The following is a 19,870-nucleotide window of genomic DNA, read 5'->3' as shown; positions in this document are numbered from 1 at the left end:
TTTAGATGTCATCCAAATTATCTTTTATTTGATTTCTTTGTGTTTTTTGGTTTCATACCCCCCAAAATATTACCCATTTAAAGGTCAGAAACTTTGACATATAAAGCTCATTTTTAAACTGGACTTTCTAAAACTTCTTCTCCCAGGAGGAGTGAGAGGCATCATGCAGCTTAAAGTGAGCCAGAGTCTCCATTTAAAGCTGGAAAACCTGGGTTATTTTTTACTAAAGGATAGAACACGATATTAAAGAATTCATAAATCATCTTCCAAATTAATGATTTATATGCACTGCCTATTACAAGACATAGAATGTATTCTGGCTATTATTTTAATCACTATAATTATCTGAGACTTAAAAGTCAATGTTCTGAATAAACTAATAGAAAACAATAAAGTTTGGAGCCCATGCTGAAGAGAAAAACATTCGAAGACATTAACATGTAAGTAGCTTAGCTGAGGAGGCCCCCTTAACCCTGTTTGGCTAACTAAAGAGGAGCATTTCTACATGCAGGCACGGCAGCAAAGTCTTGTGAAACTTGGAAAGTAAAAGAAATCATTTTACATCGATTCAAAAGAATTATTTACATAAATGCACACTCAAGCGTGTTTCCCTATTGTTAAGTCCTGGTTTATGAGTTTCTTCATCACAGAACAAGTAACTGGGAACTGGGAACATTAGGGCCATGTGCCTTTTAAAAGACCACTCTAACTCCATCAGAGTCCACCGGGCAACCTCAAAGGTGAGTTCTAAGTATTCAGTTTGTCACTCACGACTGTATACAGAACGCAACTCAACTACACTGGGCGCTGTTTGACTCAGTCATGAAAAGTGCACAGAGTTGTCACCATTTCAACCAGATTAACACCCAAACAGTCCGCAGGGAAGGGGGACTGTTTTTTTGTTTTTGTTTTTGTTTTTTTTTTTAATGTGTATCAACCAGCCTACAGAGTGGTAGTAGGCAGGGAGGGGCATTCCTACCCGGGGCAAGTGGCCTCAGGCAGTGTCCCCTTCCTCTGGCACAGTATACATGAGTCTTCAGGTGCTAGGGAACCAGTCCGTGGCTCCGAAGTTGATCTGCTATCTATTGGCTCTGCAGTCGTCATAGAAGTTGTGCATGAGGGGGTGAAGATGCCCACGGTCTTAGACATGTACCATTGATGATGACTCCGACAAATGGCCAGCATCTCAACAGAAAGACAGACACACATGGAACATTTAGAAGTGATTTTTAAAAATGGGTATCAAACATCAAAAAGTTAGAATTAAAGCAACAGAGGATGATTTTCATTCACTAAATGACTGAACAAAGTGCGATGCTGGCGAAGCGAAGACTCACGCATTCATCTGCTCTTGGCAGGGGTGGAAGTTAGTGTCATTTTTTGGCAAATCAAAAATGTCAAATGTATGTATTTTTTTTTTTTGATTTAAGCGTTCTGTGTTTAGAGTATTATTGTTCACATTGCTTACAGACTTAGAATTAAAGCCGGAGATATCTATCCTAGATGATACTTTACAAGTTAAATACATGAAAACCTATAGTCAAGTTCCCGCTTTAAAAACAACACATATATATCACAAATGCACAGTGACTGCCTCTGAGACCCAGGAACGAGGAAAGCATACCACAGATTCACTTCCCCAGGTACTATCGTAGCGTCTAGTATTTTTTAAAAATCATCTGTATCCTCCTATAATTCTTAAAAAGTAAATTTATGGGCATCCTAGTCCAGTTCTGCATTGGACACTAGCCAGCAAAGGGCTTCAGTTGCGCATTAACAGAATGTTGAACATACTTTTCGTAAAGTGCCCACGGGGTAGCAGATGTTTTTCCCTGAGGGGAAAGCAGCTTTGAGCACAACCCAAACCCATGAATTAAGGCACGGTTCACAATAAGATCTCAAGGAGTACCAGACACGAGATTATCCTTAGCAGAATGTGGTCGGGGTTAATGACAGATTTAGGACAATGGCAGAGGTTTAAGCGCCTAGCCGGAAACGCATGCTGGAGGAGGGTGCCTGTTTTGTGGACGTGTATGGTCTTAAGGGCCAAGAACCTCTTTTCACAGATTTCCGAGCAATGCAGCCCGTTTCCCATCTTACAAGATGTTTCCATCGAAGCAGAGCCCTGGGCAGTCAGCTCTCTGGGGGTGGGGCTCACATTCGGGGACCATTAACAGTAAGCTTTATTTAGAATAACTGCTTTGTTCCCGACACCTCTAGGCCTTTCCACAGACAGACAGACATTATCTAAATATCAGTAACTAAGGCTGGATTTCTCCCTTTCCATTATGACCCATAATCCCATTTTTCTCACCTATGAAGGAACTCTAACAACATCCTGGCCAGTGTTTCTCTCAGCCTGACACAGTCAGGCTGTACCCAGTGTGACTGTATGGGACCAAGAGCCTTCACAGCCCTGAGGTCCTCATAGACAGGAAAGCACTTTTATACAAATCTGACTTGGTGCTATTTTGAAAGTGGAAGACATTGAAAAGATGAGCGCGCGCGCGCACGCGCACACACACACACGCACACAGTCTCACTATGCAGCTCTGACTGGCCTGGGACTGGCTCTGTAGAACAGGTTGACCTCAAAGTCTCAGAGATCCACCCGTTCCTCACAAGTACTACCCTACCTGGCTTAATTTTATGCATTTTTTCTAGTTATGGTTTAACAGAACTCTATTTTGTTTTTAGGAACTTCAACAATGTTGGTATTTATTATATTAAGGCTTATTATACACAGCAACCATTATGTACTGACCATTTCTGTTACAAAGTGAGGCGGATGTAATTCCCCTAACCTAGCAGTCATACATGTTTTATGAAAATAATAATGCTAAATTCCAGGAAACTATGAGTCAGTGCTATCTATCTGACTTCTTAGAATGACGACACAGCACCAGCTGTGGATACTCCTGACGTCGTCTGCTCTAATCAAATGAATCACTTCTCCAATTTAGTGAAGACACAAACAGGTGGGTATTTTGCAGACAAGAAAACCATTTTTATTTTAAACCACAAATACTCAGCAGGTGGCCACAACTATCCATATTTCATTAAAATCACATAAATCCTAGGCACATAAGCACCACTGATTATTGCTCTAGAAAAATTGCATGAAAAATTCAAATATGCACAGTAAAAACACCACAGTCTGCACAGGACTAAAATTTTAAAGCAAGGGCATGGAATGCTGAGTCCATTTCACACGCAGCTCCGATATTAAATTGGTATTCGCTTGACTTGAGGATGATGGAAATTTCCAAAAAACATCACCGTAAGAGGATAAAATGTCCATCTTCGTATAGTTTTTATGCCGACTAATAGAGTCCTAAAAAATTAGCATTTACAAAATACTTGGTAAAAATAGCTTTTAAAAGTTGTCCCAAGAGGTACGTGAAATCGACCCTAGTTTTCCATGACAATTCATTCTCCCTCGTTATCTATAGATTCAGTTTTCTGTGCCTGTGAATGAGGGGGGGAGGGAGGCAGGGAGGGAGGGAGGGAGGGAAGGAGAGAGAAAGAGAGAGAGAGAGAGAGAGAGAGAGAGAGAGAGAGAGAGAGAGAACATCTAGTTACCAGTAAAACATGTATAAGCAAAGACAAGTCCACCCACCAAGACCACCAAGAAACACACTTGAGGTTTTGCTTCCAGGTCTTCTTGGAAACACACTTCAACCCTGCGTGGACACACAAGGCAGAAATGCATCACGGGAACACACTGCAGCGGTTATTGCTTTCTGCTTTTTAAGCAACCGCAGCAGCCTTACCTGCAGGCTCCCGTGTGCATGGTAAGAAACAGCACACTACTCTCTGCTTCTAGCCACTGCAAACATGCAAAATGTCTACTGTACCCTTAACTCTCACTGTTTCAGTCTGCCCCTTTACTGACAGTGTGCTGGGTGGGGGACTTCTGCAGGCTGAGACATTAACAGTTGAACGAGAGACGTGGATCTGCAGTAACATTACAGGCAATAAAGAGAGACGTTATGAGTGTGCTATCCGGAGCTGAAGGGCTGAGCAATGTCATTGAAGACACTGAGTCGGTCAGTGGGAGGGGTTTGTGGAAAGTACCTCTTCAGCTTTAGTGTCACCATTTGCAGATGGTGCAGTACCTTCCTTTCCCGCTTCCTGCTTTTCTTCCTTCTTCCCCTTAGCACCTCTGCTAATCTTGGCTCCAGGTTCTTTCTAATGGATCAATGCACAGGGAAACAGAACATGTTAGGCGCAGCGTGATGTTAGTGAACACCAAGGTGCCCCTGCCGGAACCCAGCCAGACACAATGGCGGCTACCGCCGTGGCCTTAGTGGAAAGTGGGGGGCCCAACTTGGCTTTTTTACCCGGGCTGCCTGCTGATCCCACTAGCGCTTCTATTCTGTGGGAAAATGGTGACTGGCGCAGGTGTTGATGGCTCCAGGGACATTTCTACTACAAGTGGTAGGGGTAGCCACAGGGCCTAGTAAAAGGCAAGAAGCCTGGGGGAAAACCCCATGCACCAAGGGCTGTGGCTTTTCCTGCTGCTGTCCAGTGTGACCAGTCAAGTGGCGCTGTATTTAAAATAAAGGCCCGGATGAAGAAATGTTGCTAATGTTATGCCTGCACCGCAGTGGTGAGCCCTGCTTTGGAAAACTGCATTCACTACCACACACAATTTCAGAGTCTGGGTGCTTTGAGGGGAACAGCACAGGACAGCCACTGTGGCTAAATTCATGGGCAGAAATAAACTTCAGTTTTCTTCATCCGTTAAACAGGATATTCCTATTTCAATAGAGTAGACTGAACTGAGGGTGACTAAGTAAAGACTCATCCAGAACATGTCTCACTCACAGTGTCAGGCTGGTATTTACTACTTGCTAGAGCAAATGGTCCCATTTTTATTGCTAGACACGGGGATGGCCATCTACTAGTAATTATATGAGGCTGTGACCCCGCCTCTGACATCTGGTGCTGGTGGCAGCCCTGGGGTCCAGGGCTGGATCTAACGGCACCAGACTACCTTGTGATTTCCTGTTGGTTCTGAGGGAACTGCCAGGCTGTTCACATAGGTTGTTCAGAGCAACTTGCCGTGCTCCCGGCACCTCACTGACCAAATGGAAAACACATTCCCACTAATATGTAAAATGGCGCCTCCCGGCTTTAAAGAAAGCCCATAATGGTGCAGACAGCTTTCTAGTCTGTGTATTTTAGCATGACTCATTAAACAGGATCTCTCCTCTGATGATTGTTAGGCACGAGAGATTATAATTTATCAATTGTTTAGAAAGTCAGGGGAGGGAAGAAGGGGAATACCTCTTACCTTAACAGATGTTTTTCTTGGTTTAGGCTCCGGTTTTGGTGGAACGGGTTTCTGCAGAAATAATTTAAATTATACAAATACTGAAACGGATGCCATTAGCACCAAAAAGAAGACAAATGGGTCGGAACAGCCATGGGTTCTCATGGTGGCTCTGTTCATTTGGGGCTGGTCCTTTGGGTATCAGGTACTATTTTCGTCCCAGGTTTGCAGATGGGAAGGAAAAGCTGACTCATTAAGGCTCTGGTCCAGTAGAGCTCTCTCTGGGGCAGGGTTAAGTTTCTCTTTCTGATATCTCTGTAGTTCCTTTTTTCACCACACCACAGCAAAAGGAGAAATTCTGGCCCTGGCTAAAGGGCTGAATGAGTTCATTCTCAGTGGCCTTTCTGACTGACTAGGAACTACAGTGAATCGCAAGCAGAGTCCACCATCCACCAATCATCAAGGATGTGATGGTCTTCAAAGCCTTATCCAAATCCCTCCCCCGACACAGATTTCAGGTTCTGTAGCCAAGCCTCTTCTTGTTTCATCCCTTCAAAGTCAGCGCAAGGTAAGAATCTAACACAAGACACTGGGCTCATTTATCTCGGGAGCTTTTTATTAAGAATATAAATGTAGCAAGCTGTCTGGCTATTAAAGTTAAGATTTTTTCTCTGTGGGTGTTTTAGGTCAAATTTTCTCTAATAAAGGTTTTAAATGTGTACATCTCTCTGAGAACTACAGGGATGTTTTAAAAATAGAAAACACTGTCCAGGATATCCCTGTGAAGAAAAATGTGTGTCCCACCCCCCCAATCCCAGTATCTGAAAAAGATTTGGAGATCATATTCAATGTACCCTTTTTGTATAAAATTTAATTGGAGACGGTTCTGTTCCAAAGGACCAGCTGTAAGAAATAAAGCCAGACATGGCGACTCACACGGGTAACCCCAGCATTCAGGACACGGAAGCAGGAGATGGCTACCAGTTTGAGGCCAACCTGGGCTACAGGAGGGCGAGTGAGATAGCAGGCAGAGGTGTTTGCTAAGCCTGATGGGGCACACATGATGGAAAGAGAAAACTCTCCTGCCAGTTAGTCTGCGACCCCCTCATGCGCAAGTAAATAAATGCACCAACAGTATTTCTTTTTAAAAGGAAAAGAAAAAGAAATGCTCTTTCAAATGAAATTTTTTTAAAAAAAGTTGAGCTTGGAAAGTGAGAAAATTTTTATTAGTCTTCTTATCCTTCTAAATCTTCAGTGTACTTTCCAAATACAGAAGCTTTCCTAGCTCCTAAATCTTCCTAACTTTAAATTTCATCATTGTAAGTTTTGACAGATCAGTGTATGTTTCTGTGATTGTTGGCAAATTGTTTCCACTTACATCATTTTCTGTGAGATAGACCTTTTATTCTGGTTCAGCATGGAGTGTTATCAAAATAGTACTAAGAAACTACGACTCTGTGTGTGTGTGTGTGTGTGGAGAGAAAGAGAGAGAGAGAGAGAGAGAGAGAGAGAGAGAGAGAGAGAGAGAGAGAGAGAGAGAAGAGAGAGAGAGAGCTGGTGTGTCTGCTGAACCACGTATGCTCCTCACCCACTCTCCGCGAGTGGCTGGACTGGCTGGACTGCCTGCTGCTTCAGGATTCCTTCTGGATTCCTCTGCCTCACTTTCCAGTGCTGGGATGCGCAGGTGCACACGCTCCCCTGGCTCTTTATGTGGTGCTGGAAATCCAAACACAGCTCTCACGCTTGCATGCGTGACAAACACCTTCCCCAGTGAGCCATCTCCCCAGTTCTCAGAGGACAGCTAGAGTCTGGGACCTGCTGGCTTCATTCAGAGGAGGCTGTGCTGGCCCATGGGCCATCTCAGTGAAAGGAGATTCTCATGTTGCTAGTTCCTGGAGCTTACCAAAGCCCTCTTTTAAATTTTGGTTTTCCTTTGACTTTCACGGGTTATTCCCTTACTGACTTGCTATTTGCGACATCCCTTTAGTCTTTTTGGTGATTGATACTGCTGTTCTACGGACTCACATGATTGAAACCCTTCAACTCACATGTGGTGTGTACGGCCACTTCCACACACATTCAGCAGGACCTGTGACGTTCAGTGTGGGGATGGTTCACCGTCAGTGAAACTTTCCCCAGTTCTATATTTTTAGAAGGTAGCTCAGGGTAAAATCCTCTTGACACCCAGAGTCGGGCTCATCTGTTTATTATAGAATGAGGAAGAATTGAGGCGCACAAGAGCCAGAGAGAGCAGCACATGCAGGCTGGCCCCTGGCTGGAGCACAGGCTGGCCCCTAGCTGGAGCACAGGCTGGCCCCTGGCTGGAGCACAGGCTGGCCCCTGGCTGGAGCACAGGCTGGCCCCTGGCTGGAGCACAGGCTGGTCCCTGGCTGGAGCACAGGCTGGCTCCGTCTCACCTCTCCATCCTAGGTTTAGTCTAACCCCATCCTCTCCTGGGCATGGCCTGCTGAAGAAGACGCCATGAGACAAAGTAAAAGTGCCACTCTTCTACGATGACCCAGGACTGGAATACAGCTGAGACGTATGGACATTTAGGGACATTCTGATCCAGGGCTAAAAGGCACACTAGTATGGCTTGTGGGCAGAGAATCTACACTCTGGATCCGTTTCAGCATTAACAGGTGTAGAATTTGGAAATCAGGATTTGCTTAATGTCCTTGTCTTGGGGATTTAGCAGCTCCAATCTGCATGGCCTTTATATACCTGATGATGTACCGGCCACTGTTTCTCACAGATAATCAAGTGAATTGCTCAGCAACATGGTCAGATTTGCTGGAAATTACGACCCCCAAGTACTTTCCAAAAGGAAAAGAAAATGCCAGGTAATCATCTTTTTTGCTTCAAACAAGGGAGCACACATTCCCAAGAAGCTACATCAAGGGGCTCTGAGGACTTACCGCTGATAATCTGGCCGACCGTCTCGTGGGCTACAAAAGAATGGAGAATTTTATTTTAGTATTTATAAACATCCAGGCTAGCTGTAAAAATTCACTCTTGATATATTCTACTTTGTTGAAAGGATGAAGTGTATGACATCCATCATCCTCTACAGGTTAACATCATGAAACATGCCAAGTCCACCAGGCTCTCCAGAGAAAGTGATGCTACAGGATACAGGCTCACAGGTAAGAGTGCTGGGAGAAGAGGGGAGGGAGGAATCCTGGCTCCACCCTAAACCACAGTCGCTTCTTTCATGAAAAACTGTCATGGTCTCTTTAAAATGGAACCAAAATCTGTAAGCTAGTAAGAGACTGAAGTAATCACCACAGAACCAACATAGTACTTTCCCATCTCTGCCATGCTGGAAAACAATGGCTGTAAATCTTACACAGGTAAGAAAGTTGTCTGTTTTGCATTGTTTTTGTTCTTTTCAAACCCAGAACAAAATTAACACAATTACCTACTTACAACAGGTTTCACTAATCTTTTCATTTCAAAAGTTTAGAAAATTGATTAGATAGATATTGAATTTAGTTGTCTTTTTTTTTTTCAGAAAACCTTTTGAGGATTGTTATCAGTTAATAGACAATGCCTTTTCTAAAGAAAATACAAAATAAAACAAGCATCCAGCATACAAAGGTGACACTCTTAACTACTCAGGAGAGCCTACTTGTCCTGGGTGAAGGGATTTAAGATCCTAAAACTAAGCCTGGCTTTCTCTGCAGGTTTTACTCCACACTTCCTGGTCCTTTCACTCACGTTTCCATCTCCAGGGGAACAGCAGATACCACCCCTCACATTCCAGAATATTTGCTGAATAAATGAACTCGAGCTTTTCCCTGACACACATTGGCTTATGAAGACTCTTGACACATTATGACAATTTCAATGCTTCAAATTGAAAGTTTTCTTAACTAGGTCAGCAAAAATGGTTAGTGGCACCTCATGCCATGATTGGGAAGAATTGGAGAAATTCTCGAATCTGTGCCATGGTCAGTCTATGTCAGTGGGCCAGGTCACATGAAGACACAGTTCTTGACATCGCCATAGCCAAAAATTTGCTTGGTAAAAGTCCCAAGAAACCCCATCATTCTTTAAACCGCAGAAGGAAATGAAGGGCCAGAGTGGCCATGAATAATTTTAACCCTGGGGTCTCAATGAACAGTCAGAGCTGGACATAAGTCAGCTAACAGAATGTGCAAAGAATAGGAAGTCGTGCCTGGGATACAGTCACTACCCAGAATAGGATGTAACAGTCAGCACACGGCTTGAGGCACAACTGCGGTCAGAAAAGAAGAATGCATGATGGATTCTCCACAGGAAACACCAAGGTGCCTGCTAGGATTCTCCTGGGTGCATTTGAGACATCACACCCACAAGTTCCTAGGCAACAGGATCCAAATCCTGTGATGCCTTTCTCAGGATGGTCAACCACGTTGAGTATTGCTGAAGAAAAGACAGTTTTTCCACTTAAACTTTGCGAACCATGCATGTCCTGTCCTTCCTCAACATGGTTTCTGAATGTGGAAGAATAGAAGGTTATCTATCCCTTGGTTACCACAAAACTCAGGTCTGAAGCTTCTGTGTGACCGCAAAACATACTCCTGCCATCTAACAGGTCCAGCAGGGAAAGCAGCCAGGTCCACAGGGAAGTGTCAGCCTCCTTGCCGGAGGGAAGCAAATAAACCTTACTGCTCGGGCAGTCACTGCAGTTTCCTACTCCATTCCTACTCCACAGCGCCATCGTTTTCTATTTCAGGACTGCCAATGCCCAGCATGGACCCCTTAGTAAGTGTTGAGGCAAATGGAAGAAGCAAGCGTCAGGAAACCACAGATTATCATGTACAGAAAGAGGCCGAATGCTCTAACCACTGTACATAACTGTCCATTTGCCAACCAGCTGCTGTTGGCAAAATCTTATTAAAGAGAGATTAAAAAAAAAAAAGCCATGTGAAGGATTTTGTAGCTGCAAACCCTCGCCTCTCCATGCCAACACTTGAACATGCAGAACAAGCTTTCCAGAGGGGTGGTGGACTCATCACAGTGCTGCTCTACAGGCCGGGCCTCCAGCAGACTGATCCAGACACAATTTAGATCCAGGATAAGCATTCCAAAAGAAACGCTTGGGAAATTGACACGACAACAGTCTCTAGAGGCTATCCAGCTCAGCCAGACTCCAAAAAGTAATTGTTTTTCCATAAAATCATTTTTATGACTTCCTACCTAAAATTTACCAGCTCTTCTGTGTCATAAAAAAAAAAAAAGGACTCTTTAAAAACTTCCTTTCCAGTAATCACCACACTGGGTTTTCTTTTGTCCCTGCAGTGAAGGCTGAGACGAACATTTCACTCAGTCAGTGCTGCGTTATGCATGCAAGGGCGGATACTTTCCTGGAAAGTTCCATCAGCTTCCATGGCCTTAACATCTATAAATGATTGGACTAAATTTATGGGATATGAAACAGACTAGACGGCTATTTATTCCCCTTTAAAACATTTAAAGCATTTGAAATATTTATTTAAAGCTCAGCCTTTATTTGGTAGAACTGGCTGGAGGGGGCGGGGGGGGGGGAGGTTCTTACAGAACTTCTCTTAATTTGTTGATTAAGTAAGAAATCATGGGAAAAAGTTGTAGAAATAGTGACTCTCAGACAGGGAATGAAGGGTCTTAGGCTGCTGGGTCACTGTGGTTTATAGATACTGGAGACACTGGAAGTGTCCTGTAAGCATTATTGATTGATCGATGGCCCGCATTTATAAAATATGGGGTCTGTTTCAACATCCTGGCTGCAAACGCAGCGCACACATTTACCTACACAAAGTTCAAAGGGAGAGGGGGATCCAAGCAGAGTCTCTGGACTTTGCCGATGACTGCTTCAAACTTGTTTTCACAAGGCAGCCCCCTGCTTCGGAGCCCTGGTACTCTCTTTTACAGCAACGCTTAAAAGCCAAGCTGCGTTTGATTCTCAGAGACAAAACAATCAAGAAATCCAGCATGAGCGGCTTTTCCTTTTCAACACTGGGAGACAGAAAGACAGAAGGACAGCCTCGGCTGGGGCAACGGAGAAGATGAAGAACTAGGAACAGTCACTCGACTGAAGCAGCGCAGAAAAGGTGGGTGGCGAACAAGGACTGGGGATCAGGGGCCTCAGATCCAGTTTCCCCTGGATCTGCTGATTACAAATTGTGACATTCGGAGAAAATTGTATTATTTCTCTAAGAACACTTCTCCTTGAGATAAAATAGGGATCACTGAATCTACTGTCTGTTATCAAACCCAGTATGGCTGGACTTTCACTGTGGGACCCACAGGGCCTAGAATAGGGCTGGGAACATTTGTATGTGCTCATACATTTTTGATAAGGAATGCTTCTTGGGCAGGGGTGTAGCACAGCGGGAAGCTGAGCATGTGTATACAAGGTGCTGGTCCCATCTCCACCACCACAAGGAGGGGAGAGACGGGGTATGCGTCTTAGGGTTACTGAACAGACCGCATACAAGAATGGAAATAAAGACTTTGCAAATTGCAGAGCGTAATGGTCATGATACACTGTTTAGGTCATTTATTGTCCAAGTCTCCTGACATTCGGGGCTCTGTACAATACCCTCCAAATACCATAGCCATAGTGGAAAATCCTCAAAAGAAAAGCTTCCGTCATAACCTGTATCTGTTCATCCTGGTTGATATACAAAACGACACACTGGAAAATTCAGTTTGAACTGACAGTTCAGTTCACTAGGGGTGGGGTTGGGGATCAGGGTACTTCTGGCAGTTCTGAGTGTTAGCCAATCATCAAGCTAACCATTGACCTTTTATTTTCAAATGACAGTTGATGTCCTCAAGGCACATGAGGAGTTTTAATCTAGGGTTGGCTCGAAAAACAGGTTTTTAAAAAAGGCACTGTCTACTAAATATTTTTGTTAGAATATAAAATAATATAAAATAAAATAATATAAAATATAAAATAATATAAAAATATGTAATATAAAATGGTAAATAAAAAGATAAAACAGAAAAGCATCAAGCATGAGAATCCTCGGGCTAACTAACATACCTAAGTTATACATACAAAACTCATGTTTATCTTTTATGTGTACCCAGCCAGTACTGGGAACTGCTTCTGGCACAGAAGGACTGGGAAGGATTTCTGCAGTCAACTGTTTCCTCTGAGCAACGGTTTTAAGGGCTCCTGATTGATCAAGCTAAATGGCAACAGGCAGAGAAAACCCAAATGCACTGTGTGTGTGTGTGTGTGAGAGAGAGAGAGAGAGAGAGAGAGACCTAAATCCAAACACATTGAAGTTACACCTTACTGACTGTTCTAAAAATTATGTCTTGCCATTTTCTGTATGTTCATCCAGTGTTGGTTGGCTCTAACACATGTGGTGACTCAACTGTAGATTTCTGATTTCATGATTATCTCCGACAGTTCCTGGTTGGTACATGGCTGATGAGGGCAGGTGGTTTTGTTTTTACATTATGGCTCCTCTTAAAGATTTTCTCCGTGGCAGAATGAATTTCCGAGTACAAAGCTTACGCAGGGGTCTGGGTATCACGATGAATTCCTCTGAATTATTAACCATAATATAAATCACCCATCAAAGGATCTGTAACTGTATATGGGTTTTGCTCTCTTGTGACCCCTCTTAGTTTATACGTTCAAGTGTAAGAGCTGACATTTTCCACACACTGGAAGGCTCTATGCAAAAGGGACTAGCTGTCATCACACACACATATCTCATTTCTGAGTTTTTAAGACATCTCCTTCGGTATCTTTATCACGGGTGAGACATGAGCATGTCTTCTTATAAGTCTTAACCTTTTCTCAGGTTTCTGTATTTTAACACAAAGCATCTTTAACTCACGGACTAATTATTTATCTGAGTAACTTAAGAATTTCCCTAATTAAAAAACACGCTTTAATATTTTGATGTATTATGAATCGTTTCATAGTCTTGTCTTTAGAGATGAATCCTCTTAGGTAAATACTCAGAATCAAAAAAAGGAATTCATAATTCATTCACTGGAGCAGAAAATTTATGAAATCAACAACCTTTCATTTTCTTGTTATAAGAAGCAGGCTCTGTTCTCCTTGATGAATTTACCTATTATCTTGCTCTCTGCCCAGAAGGAATTCTCAATACCCACTCTGACAGACAGCAAGACCAACAGGCAGAAACACAAACAATATCGGAAAATACCTTATCAGAGCATTCAAGGAAACATGCCTAAGCCTAGTGGAACCGCATGCAGACTCTCTGGCTTTTAGCTGCAGCAGACTTGCTTGCAATGGCACTGCTTCCCATGAAGACAACATGAAACATGTCATTGCTAAGACTTATGCAAGGATGTCAAAGGCATGCTTACCTCCTGCTTCGTTAGCTTGGTTCCATCTTTGCCCTCTGTGTTCTCAGGAGACTAGAAAGAAAACATTTCAGTGAATTGGATGTAGATTTGAAATCACATAGAAATGATTAAAATATACATGGATAATATGGCCACCCCAGGAACAGATAAAACAACATAGTGTTCAGGAAAGTACTTTTATTAAGTACATATTTCAAGAGTGTGTGTAGTGGGCATGCATTTGTGTTTGCATGTGTATGAGCCCTTCGTGTGCGTGTATGAAAGCCAGAGGTCAACTGTGGGTCCTCTGTGGGGTCCGTCAGCGAACTCAGAGATGCGTTGGTTTGCTGAGGCTGGGTACTCAACGAGCTTCTGGGATTGTGTATCTCTGCCTCTCAGCAGGATTACAGACAGATGCAGCAGTGCTGCTTTTTATGTAGGAGCTGGTGATCCAAACTCAAGCCTTGATATTTTTACAGTAAGCACTATATCTACTCGCCTATCTCCCGAGCCCCAAGTTGTACATTTACACACACACACACACACACACACACACACATACACACACACACACTAGCAGTTTAACTCTCCTACTTTTTAAAATTGTCTGTGGCTATGTGAACATGTATGCTGGCACAGAGGAAGCCACCAAAGGCAGAGTTAGAGGAGATTGTGAAGCCACCCACAGGTGCTGACATAAATGGTGGGAATTGAACTCTGGACCTCTGGAAGAGTGACGCGTGCTTTAACTGCTGAGCCAGCTCTCCACCTCTTAGTTTTAAAACAGGAATGGAGCAAGGACTGCTGTGCCCCCTTCTTTGCAATGCACGTGTACCTTAAGCAATTTTCATTTCTCTTGTAATAAACCTAGGACTCATTAGGCAGTGGTGCAGACTCTCTGGAATCCACAGGTTGTTGACCACCTTGTTCCAGTTACTTTGTTCCTTTAGAAAGGGGGACAGTAGGGTGATGGTGCCATGGAGGGAAAGATGGGAAGGATGGGGGTGGAAACTACCTGGGGAGAGACAGAGGGCAATGCAGAGAGAAAGAGGAAGGAGGGATAAACAACAGGAAGGATGCTTTTAAAAGCTACAGGGAAACATTATTTTATGTAGATATCATATGATTGCGTACACACACACACACACACACACACACACACAAGTGGTATCCCACAAAGAGTCACAGATTATCAAACGAAGGTCCCAGTTCGGGGAATAGGAAACTTCCCACTGAGTTATTAGTCAAGAGAGTCCAACTAATCTCCCTCCCCGATAAAGCCTATCGACAATACCCTTGTTTGCATTCTAGAACTTGAAGGTAAGATCTCATTGCTGAATATAGCACAGACTGCAGGCACCGGACTGGAAGGAATCTTTCTGGAACTGACCTGGAACCTCCTCCCCAAGGGCTAGCTCTTATAGTTCCTGACAGTACTAAGCAAGCTGTCCAGGGAGAAAATTACAGTCCTACCCAGCTATGACACCTAGGAACCACAACAACAGGCAGCATGGCAGGATAGCCCCGTAAAGGTGCAATAGGGGCAGCACTCATACATGACTTGGTAGCAGCCAACCGATGCCTAATTGGATTTAATTATGCTCTGTTTAACAGGAGGGAAATCATGCCTGGTACTGGAAAACCCATGGTGAACACTGTTATGAATCATACAGGAGAAGCTACTACCACTGTCATAAATCAGTTTCATTTCTAACTGTATTCTAAATACTTATTCTTTTACCCAGATAAGGGTAGGTTTCAATTTTCATCAAAGCAGCGGTTCTTTGAAGCAGGTGGAGACCATTATAAAAAGCCACAACTGGTCATAATACCCAGAATAACTGGCTTTGGGGTGTTCCACTGAATGGATACGTCTACAACCACTATCCCTAAACCTCAGGGAAGACTGTGGAAGAGAAGGCAAAGAGATTGTAAAAGCCTGAGGACCAAGACGTCTGTTATATGACAGTTTCTCTATACATGACAAGGATGCTGCTCCTGTGAAATATTAATAACACAGTTGCCTAAGAAGATGGTAACAGCAAGGCCAACATGGATCGAAAGATCACATGAGGCCCTACGCCCCTCTAGATGAAGAGCTATCAGCAATTAATGGATGCCAAAAGATGGAGATCCACTCTTCCCCAGAGCTGAAGCTTTGCCAGGTTATCAAACACCTGACCTCATTACACACATAGTAATGTGTGCAACACTAAATGGACTCAGGCGACTGCATTTATATATACCTATAACTATATAATAATGAAGCCAGAAATTTGAGAGGAAAAGGGGAGGAGGACACAGGAAGGGAAGAGGAAGGGATAGAAGTGATGCAAATACAATACATATGTATGCAATTCTCAAATCATCATCATCATCATCATAACAATAACAACAATAATAATAATACAGTAATAAAACAGATGCAGGATGCTCAACAAGGCCCCAGTCAAACACAGAAGCCTATGTCCATCCCATATTTGCTTTGCTCTCTAGACCATTCCTTGCTATGTTTCGATAAATGCATCCTTCATTTCTCTGCCATCAATTCCAGCATCTTTATGATACTCAGTCTCAGCGTGGCGGTCAGGTGCCCTGTCACCCCCAGATAATCTGTCTCTCAGATTGTGATCCATCTCTTGAGGCAGCACTGCACATGTCTGTGACAGTTCAAACCCGGGCACCCACATCAGTGGCTCACAACTGCCTTTAATTCCAGTTCCAGGAGAACCGAAGCTCTTTTCTGACCCCCATAGGCTTCTACATTCATGTTCACAAAGTCACACACAGACAGGCACCGGGGAAGAAAGACATCAAGAAAACTGATGTAAATCTTAAAGACAAAAGGCTAACTAGAAAATGGAACAAATTTAGTATTTTGCACAACTATGTAAAACTGGAAGGTAAAAACTATGGCACAAATAGGCAGCAAAGATGACTGGAGAGGCATTAGAAAAAGAGGGCTGGTGAGACAGCTCAGTGGGTGAGGAACCCTTGTCACATAAGTGTGACAACTGAGTAGATTCCCTGAACCTATAGTGAAAAGAGAACCAAGTCCTGACAGTCAATCTCTCACCTCCACACAACCACCATGGCACACATATATGCACATAAAGGTATGCATGCACACACACACACACTATAAACATAATATAAAATAATATAAAAATTAAAGGAAAAAACCACAAAAAGTATCAAACTGACATTTACCACCATGTTTGGCCTAGCAACCTTGAAACAGGTATATTCATGCCTCATCTGATCAAAGGAGAAGAACGCTAACAAAACCATACAGCTCACCGCTTAGTGGGGGTTGTCCCTGTAGAAACTATAAGCTTCTCAAAGAACAACCTCAGAGAGCTAACAAGGTGATAATGACGCAGTATTTCTTTGTAAAAAAAAATACTGTATATTTCTATTATACTTAAGATGGCATAGTTGGAAATAATATGCATGTTTGATAAATAAGAACGAGCTATTTCAATCACTGGGGCTAGGGAGATGACTCAGGGGTTAAGAGTACTTGCTGCTCTTCCAAAGGAGTTAAGTTCAGTTCCCAGCAACCACGTTGGCTGGTCCAGTGCCACCTGCCACTCTGGCTGCAGGTTACCCACTACTCTCTTCTGGCCTCCACAGGCATGTAGACACAGAGCGTGAATACATACTCAAGACATATAAATAAATAATAAAGGTAAGTCTCAAAAATAAGCTATTGAACTATTAATATAGTAAGATTAAAATAGGCATATGATAAAAGAATGGAAGTCTACATAAAATAATAATAATATCCTAAAGATCTTAGATTATAAAATAGTAAGCAAAGTGTAGGAAATGCACAGTCACCTTGGGACAAACAAAATATTTCAAGGCAAAGGTCACGGGGAATCCTCTCTGTCCCCTGACCTATCTGTTACATTTGGCTTGTCAGTCTATTTCTCCAGAAGCTCCCTTGCCTACAAGGCCATAGTCTATTTCCCACAGTTGACTAATTGTTTATTCCTCCAAATAGAACCTACCCTGTCCTAAAGGGACACACAATGTTCTCTCTCCTGTTCTCCACCCTTGCACAGGAAGGGCAGTGTCACAGGCCTTGTATCTGTTAGCTGAGTTCTAGATAGCAACACGTCAGCAAGTCTGACCACAGACCGACAGTGCTTCTACAGGGGTCCTTGGTTTTCCTATTCCCAACGTTACAAACTCAATGCTTCTGTCCGTCTGAATTTGCTGTCAGGCCTCTCAGTCACCATCAATCAGGGATGTTCAACTTGTAACTGATAAACAGCTAAGAAAGCATTATGCTACTATTAAAGAAATATATTCTAACATATTCTGGTTAGTTTTTTTTAACACGTTGTAGGTAAGTGTGGTTTGAAAAGAGGGTGCCTCTGCTGAGAAAATGTTCCCCATGAGGTTGTCCTATACACTAGCCTGTAGAGTATTTTCACATCAATGTGATTAATTGTAGATGTGTGCCTACTCCACTGTGGGTAGTGGGCAGTGCCAACCTGGGGCAAGTTATTCTGAGTTGTATAAGAAAGCCTGCTGAGCAAGGAAACTGGTAAGCAGCATCTTCCATGACTTCTGCCTCTGGGTTCCCATCCTGGCCCTGATTTCTTTCAGAGGTGAGGTGATCTGAGAGTTATAAGGTGAGATAAACCCTTTCCTCCCCAAGCTACCTTTGGTCATAGTGTTAATCACAGCAACAGAAACTCCAAGACTGTATATATTGTTATTATATAAATAAAATGCTAACATTACTTTCAACGCTCTGTGCCATGGATTAGGAGCAAGTAATATCATCAAGACATCAATCTTAAAACACAGATCTAATGATGTTTATATTAGATGCAACAAAAGACACTGTACTAAACAGGCATGAAGAAATGAAAATGTTAACGCTTTCCCATGAGCAAATTGTATGGCTTCGGATGTGACAAACTACAACTCCAGACAAGGCTGGTTGCTTTGGCAGTCTCTCCACGGGGAAGGGGAATAAGGAGCGGGGAGACTATTTTATCAAGCTCAGACATTTTTCAGTTAGGAAGGCACGATGCTTTCTCTGGGGTCCAGTGTGCTTCAGTGGCCTGAATATAGGCTGTGGGCTCAAAACTATGCCTTGAATCTTGGCTCCAAAAGCTGTGTCGAGCAACTCAGTCAGAGGCTAAGCCTCCACAACCAAGAATGTCTTACCAATGATATGTAACCTAAAGGGTCATGTTTGTCACTACTAAGCTAGAGGTTAGAGAAATGAGTTCATGCATTCACGACTACTATGTTATACAATAGATGATAGGGTGATCATAAAGAATCTTTTGAATTACAAGATGTGAAATTGCATTTCATGGAGGCTTAAAGTTGTACACATTTCTTTATATGCAGATTCTCTGCAAGTGGTCATCATCCTGTTGCTCCCATGACATGATGTTGCTTACATCACAGGTGTACTGCTTCGGGAAGGCCATCATTACTGGGTGTCTTACAGCACACTTCACCACTGTAACTTGGCTGTGGGGCTGGATCAAGAAGGAGGAAGCTATAGTGTGGAGGAACTGAAGCAGATTACACTAAGGAATCTGTGCAATAAGGATGAAAAAAGGAGACAGAGATTTCTTGTAGGGTGAGGGGCATTTCACGGGCTGCAAGGGATTCCAACACTAACAGGTTCTTGCCTCCCTGCCTGGTGTACGCCAGGCTCATATGAATTTGCTGAGGACCAAGAACACCTAGGAGTATGAGATCCATTGGCAAACAGGTTTCATGCATTTCCATGAGGCTCCTTCAGCTCCCAGCTGCCCTAGAACTAGCAAGGAAGGTTGATGATTGGCAGGATGGTTAGGAGGTGGGCACAACAGAGTGTTTGGCAGGTCAAAGCACCAATGAGAGTTTAGCTTGTGTTAACTCAGAGGCAGGGTGATCACTGACTTCCCAATGACTGGGTCAGGACACAGACTTAGGCACAAGCACTGAAGCCAGGCACTTGGCTGTATGGCTGGAGCGGAACAGTATCACTGTCTACAAGATGAGCTGAGCAGGAAGCTGATGGACACTGGTGTGATGCAGCTTTCTTAATCCCAGACTTTTGTGTCATGCCCTGAGAAGTTCTAAGGAAACTAAACAGCAAACAGCACAGGAGGCTCTAATGTCTTACAGTGGGAAGGAGACTTCTTAACTGAAGAGAGGCTTCCTCCATAGCTCATGTGCTACAGATACATCTCTGTACCTGTTTGCTACTGTTAAGAGTCCAGGGTTACAATTTGTCAGGACAACAATGGTGTGCAATATAGC

At 43.3% G+C, this 19,870-nt stretch overlaps 1 protein-coding gene and 1 long non-coding RNA gene across 5 annotated transcripts in view; one reads left to right on the top strand and one right to left on the bottom strand.

The window, feature by feature from the left end:
• Window positions 1-2,983: 2,983 nt before the first annotated feature.
• Window positions 2,984-19,870, bottom strand: part of Hmgn3 (high mobility group nucleosomal binding domain 3) — a 38,158-nt gene continuing 21,271 nt past the window's right edge. Inside the window, exons 2-7 of one of the 2 annotated variants that reach the window (XM_052187734.1) lie at window positions 13,607-13,657; window positions 8,197-8,226; window positions 5,300-5,350; window positions 4,078-4,191; window positions 3,858-3,957; window positions 2,984-3,468 (exon numbers count right to left, since the gene is read on the bottom strand). In XM_052187734.1, coding sequence (XP_052043694.1) covers window positions 3,455-3,468; window positions 3,858-3,957; window positions 4,078-4,191; window positions 5,300-5,350; window positions 8,197-8,226; window positions 13,607-13,657 — 360 coding nt within the window. In that variant the 3' untranslated portion in view covers window positions 2,984-3,454. The remainder of the gene's footprint in view (window positions 3,469-3,857; window positions 3,958-4,077; window positions 4,192-5,299; window positions 5,351-8,196; window positions 8,227-13,606; window positions 13,658-19,870) is intronic. The other variant, XM_052187735.1, reaches the window with a different exon arrangement.
• On the top strand, window positions 5,429-19,326 carry LOC127688769 (uncharacterized). 3 transcript variants are annotated; one of them, XR_007978751.1, is made up of 6 exons: window positions 5,429-5,846; window positions 8,034-8,121; window positions 8,319-8,424; window positions 8,793-8,878; window positions 8,965-11,352; window positions 15,200-19,326. It is a non-coding gene; the product is annotated as an uncharacterized LOC127688769 (long non-coding RNA). The 3 variants fall into 3 exon arrangements; XR_007978750.1 differs by lacking the exon at window positions 15,200-19,326 and having other exon boundaries at window positions 8,352-8,424; window positions 8,965-13,009; XR_007978749.1 differs by lacking the exon at window positions 15,200-19,326 and having other exon boundaries at window positions 8,965-13,009.

This window comes from Apodemus sylvaticus, chromosome 7, assembly GCF_947179515.1.
Source record: "Apodemus sylvaticus chromosome 7, mApoSyl1.1, whole genome shotgun sequence".
Taxonomy (NCBI): domain Eukaryota; kingdom Metazoa; phylum Chordata; class Mammalia; order Rodentia; family Muridae; genus Apodemus; species Apodemus sylvaticus.
The sequence above is the reverse complement of the archived record's forward strand: the minus strand, read 5'-3'. Positions and strand labels throughout refer to the sequence as shown.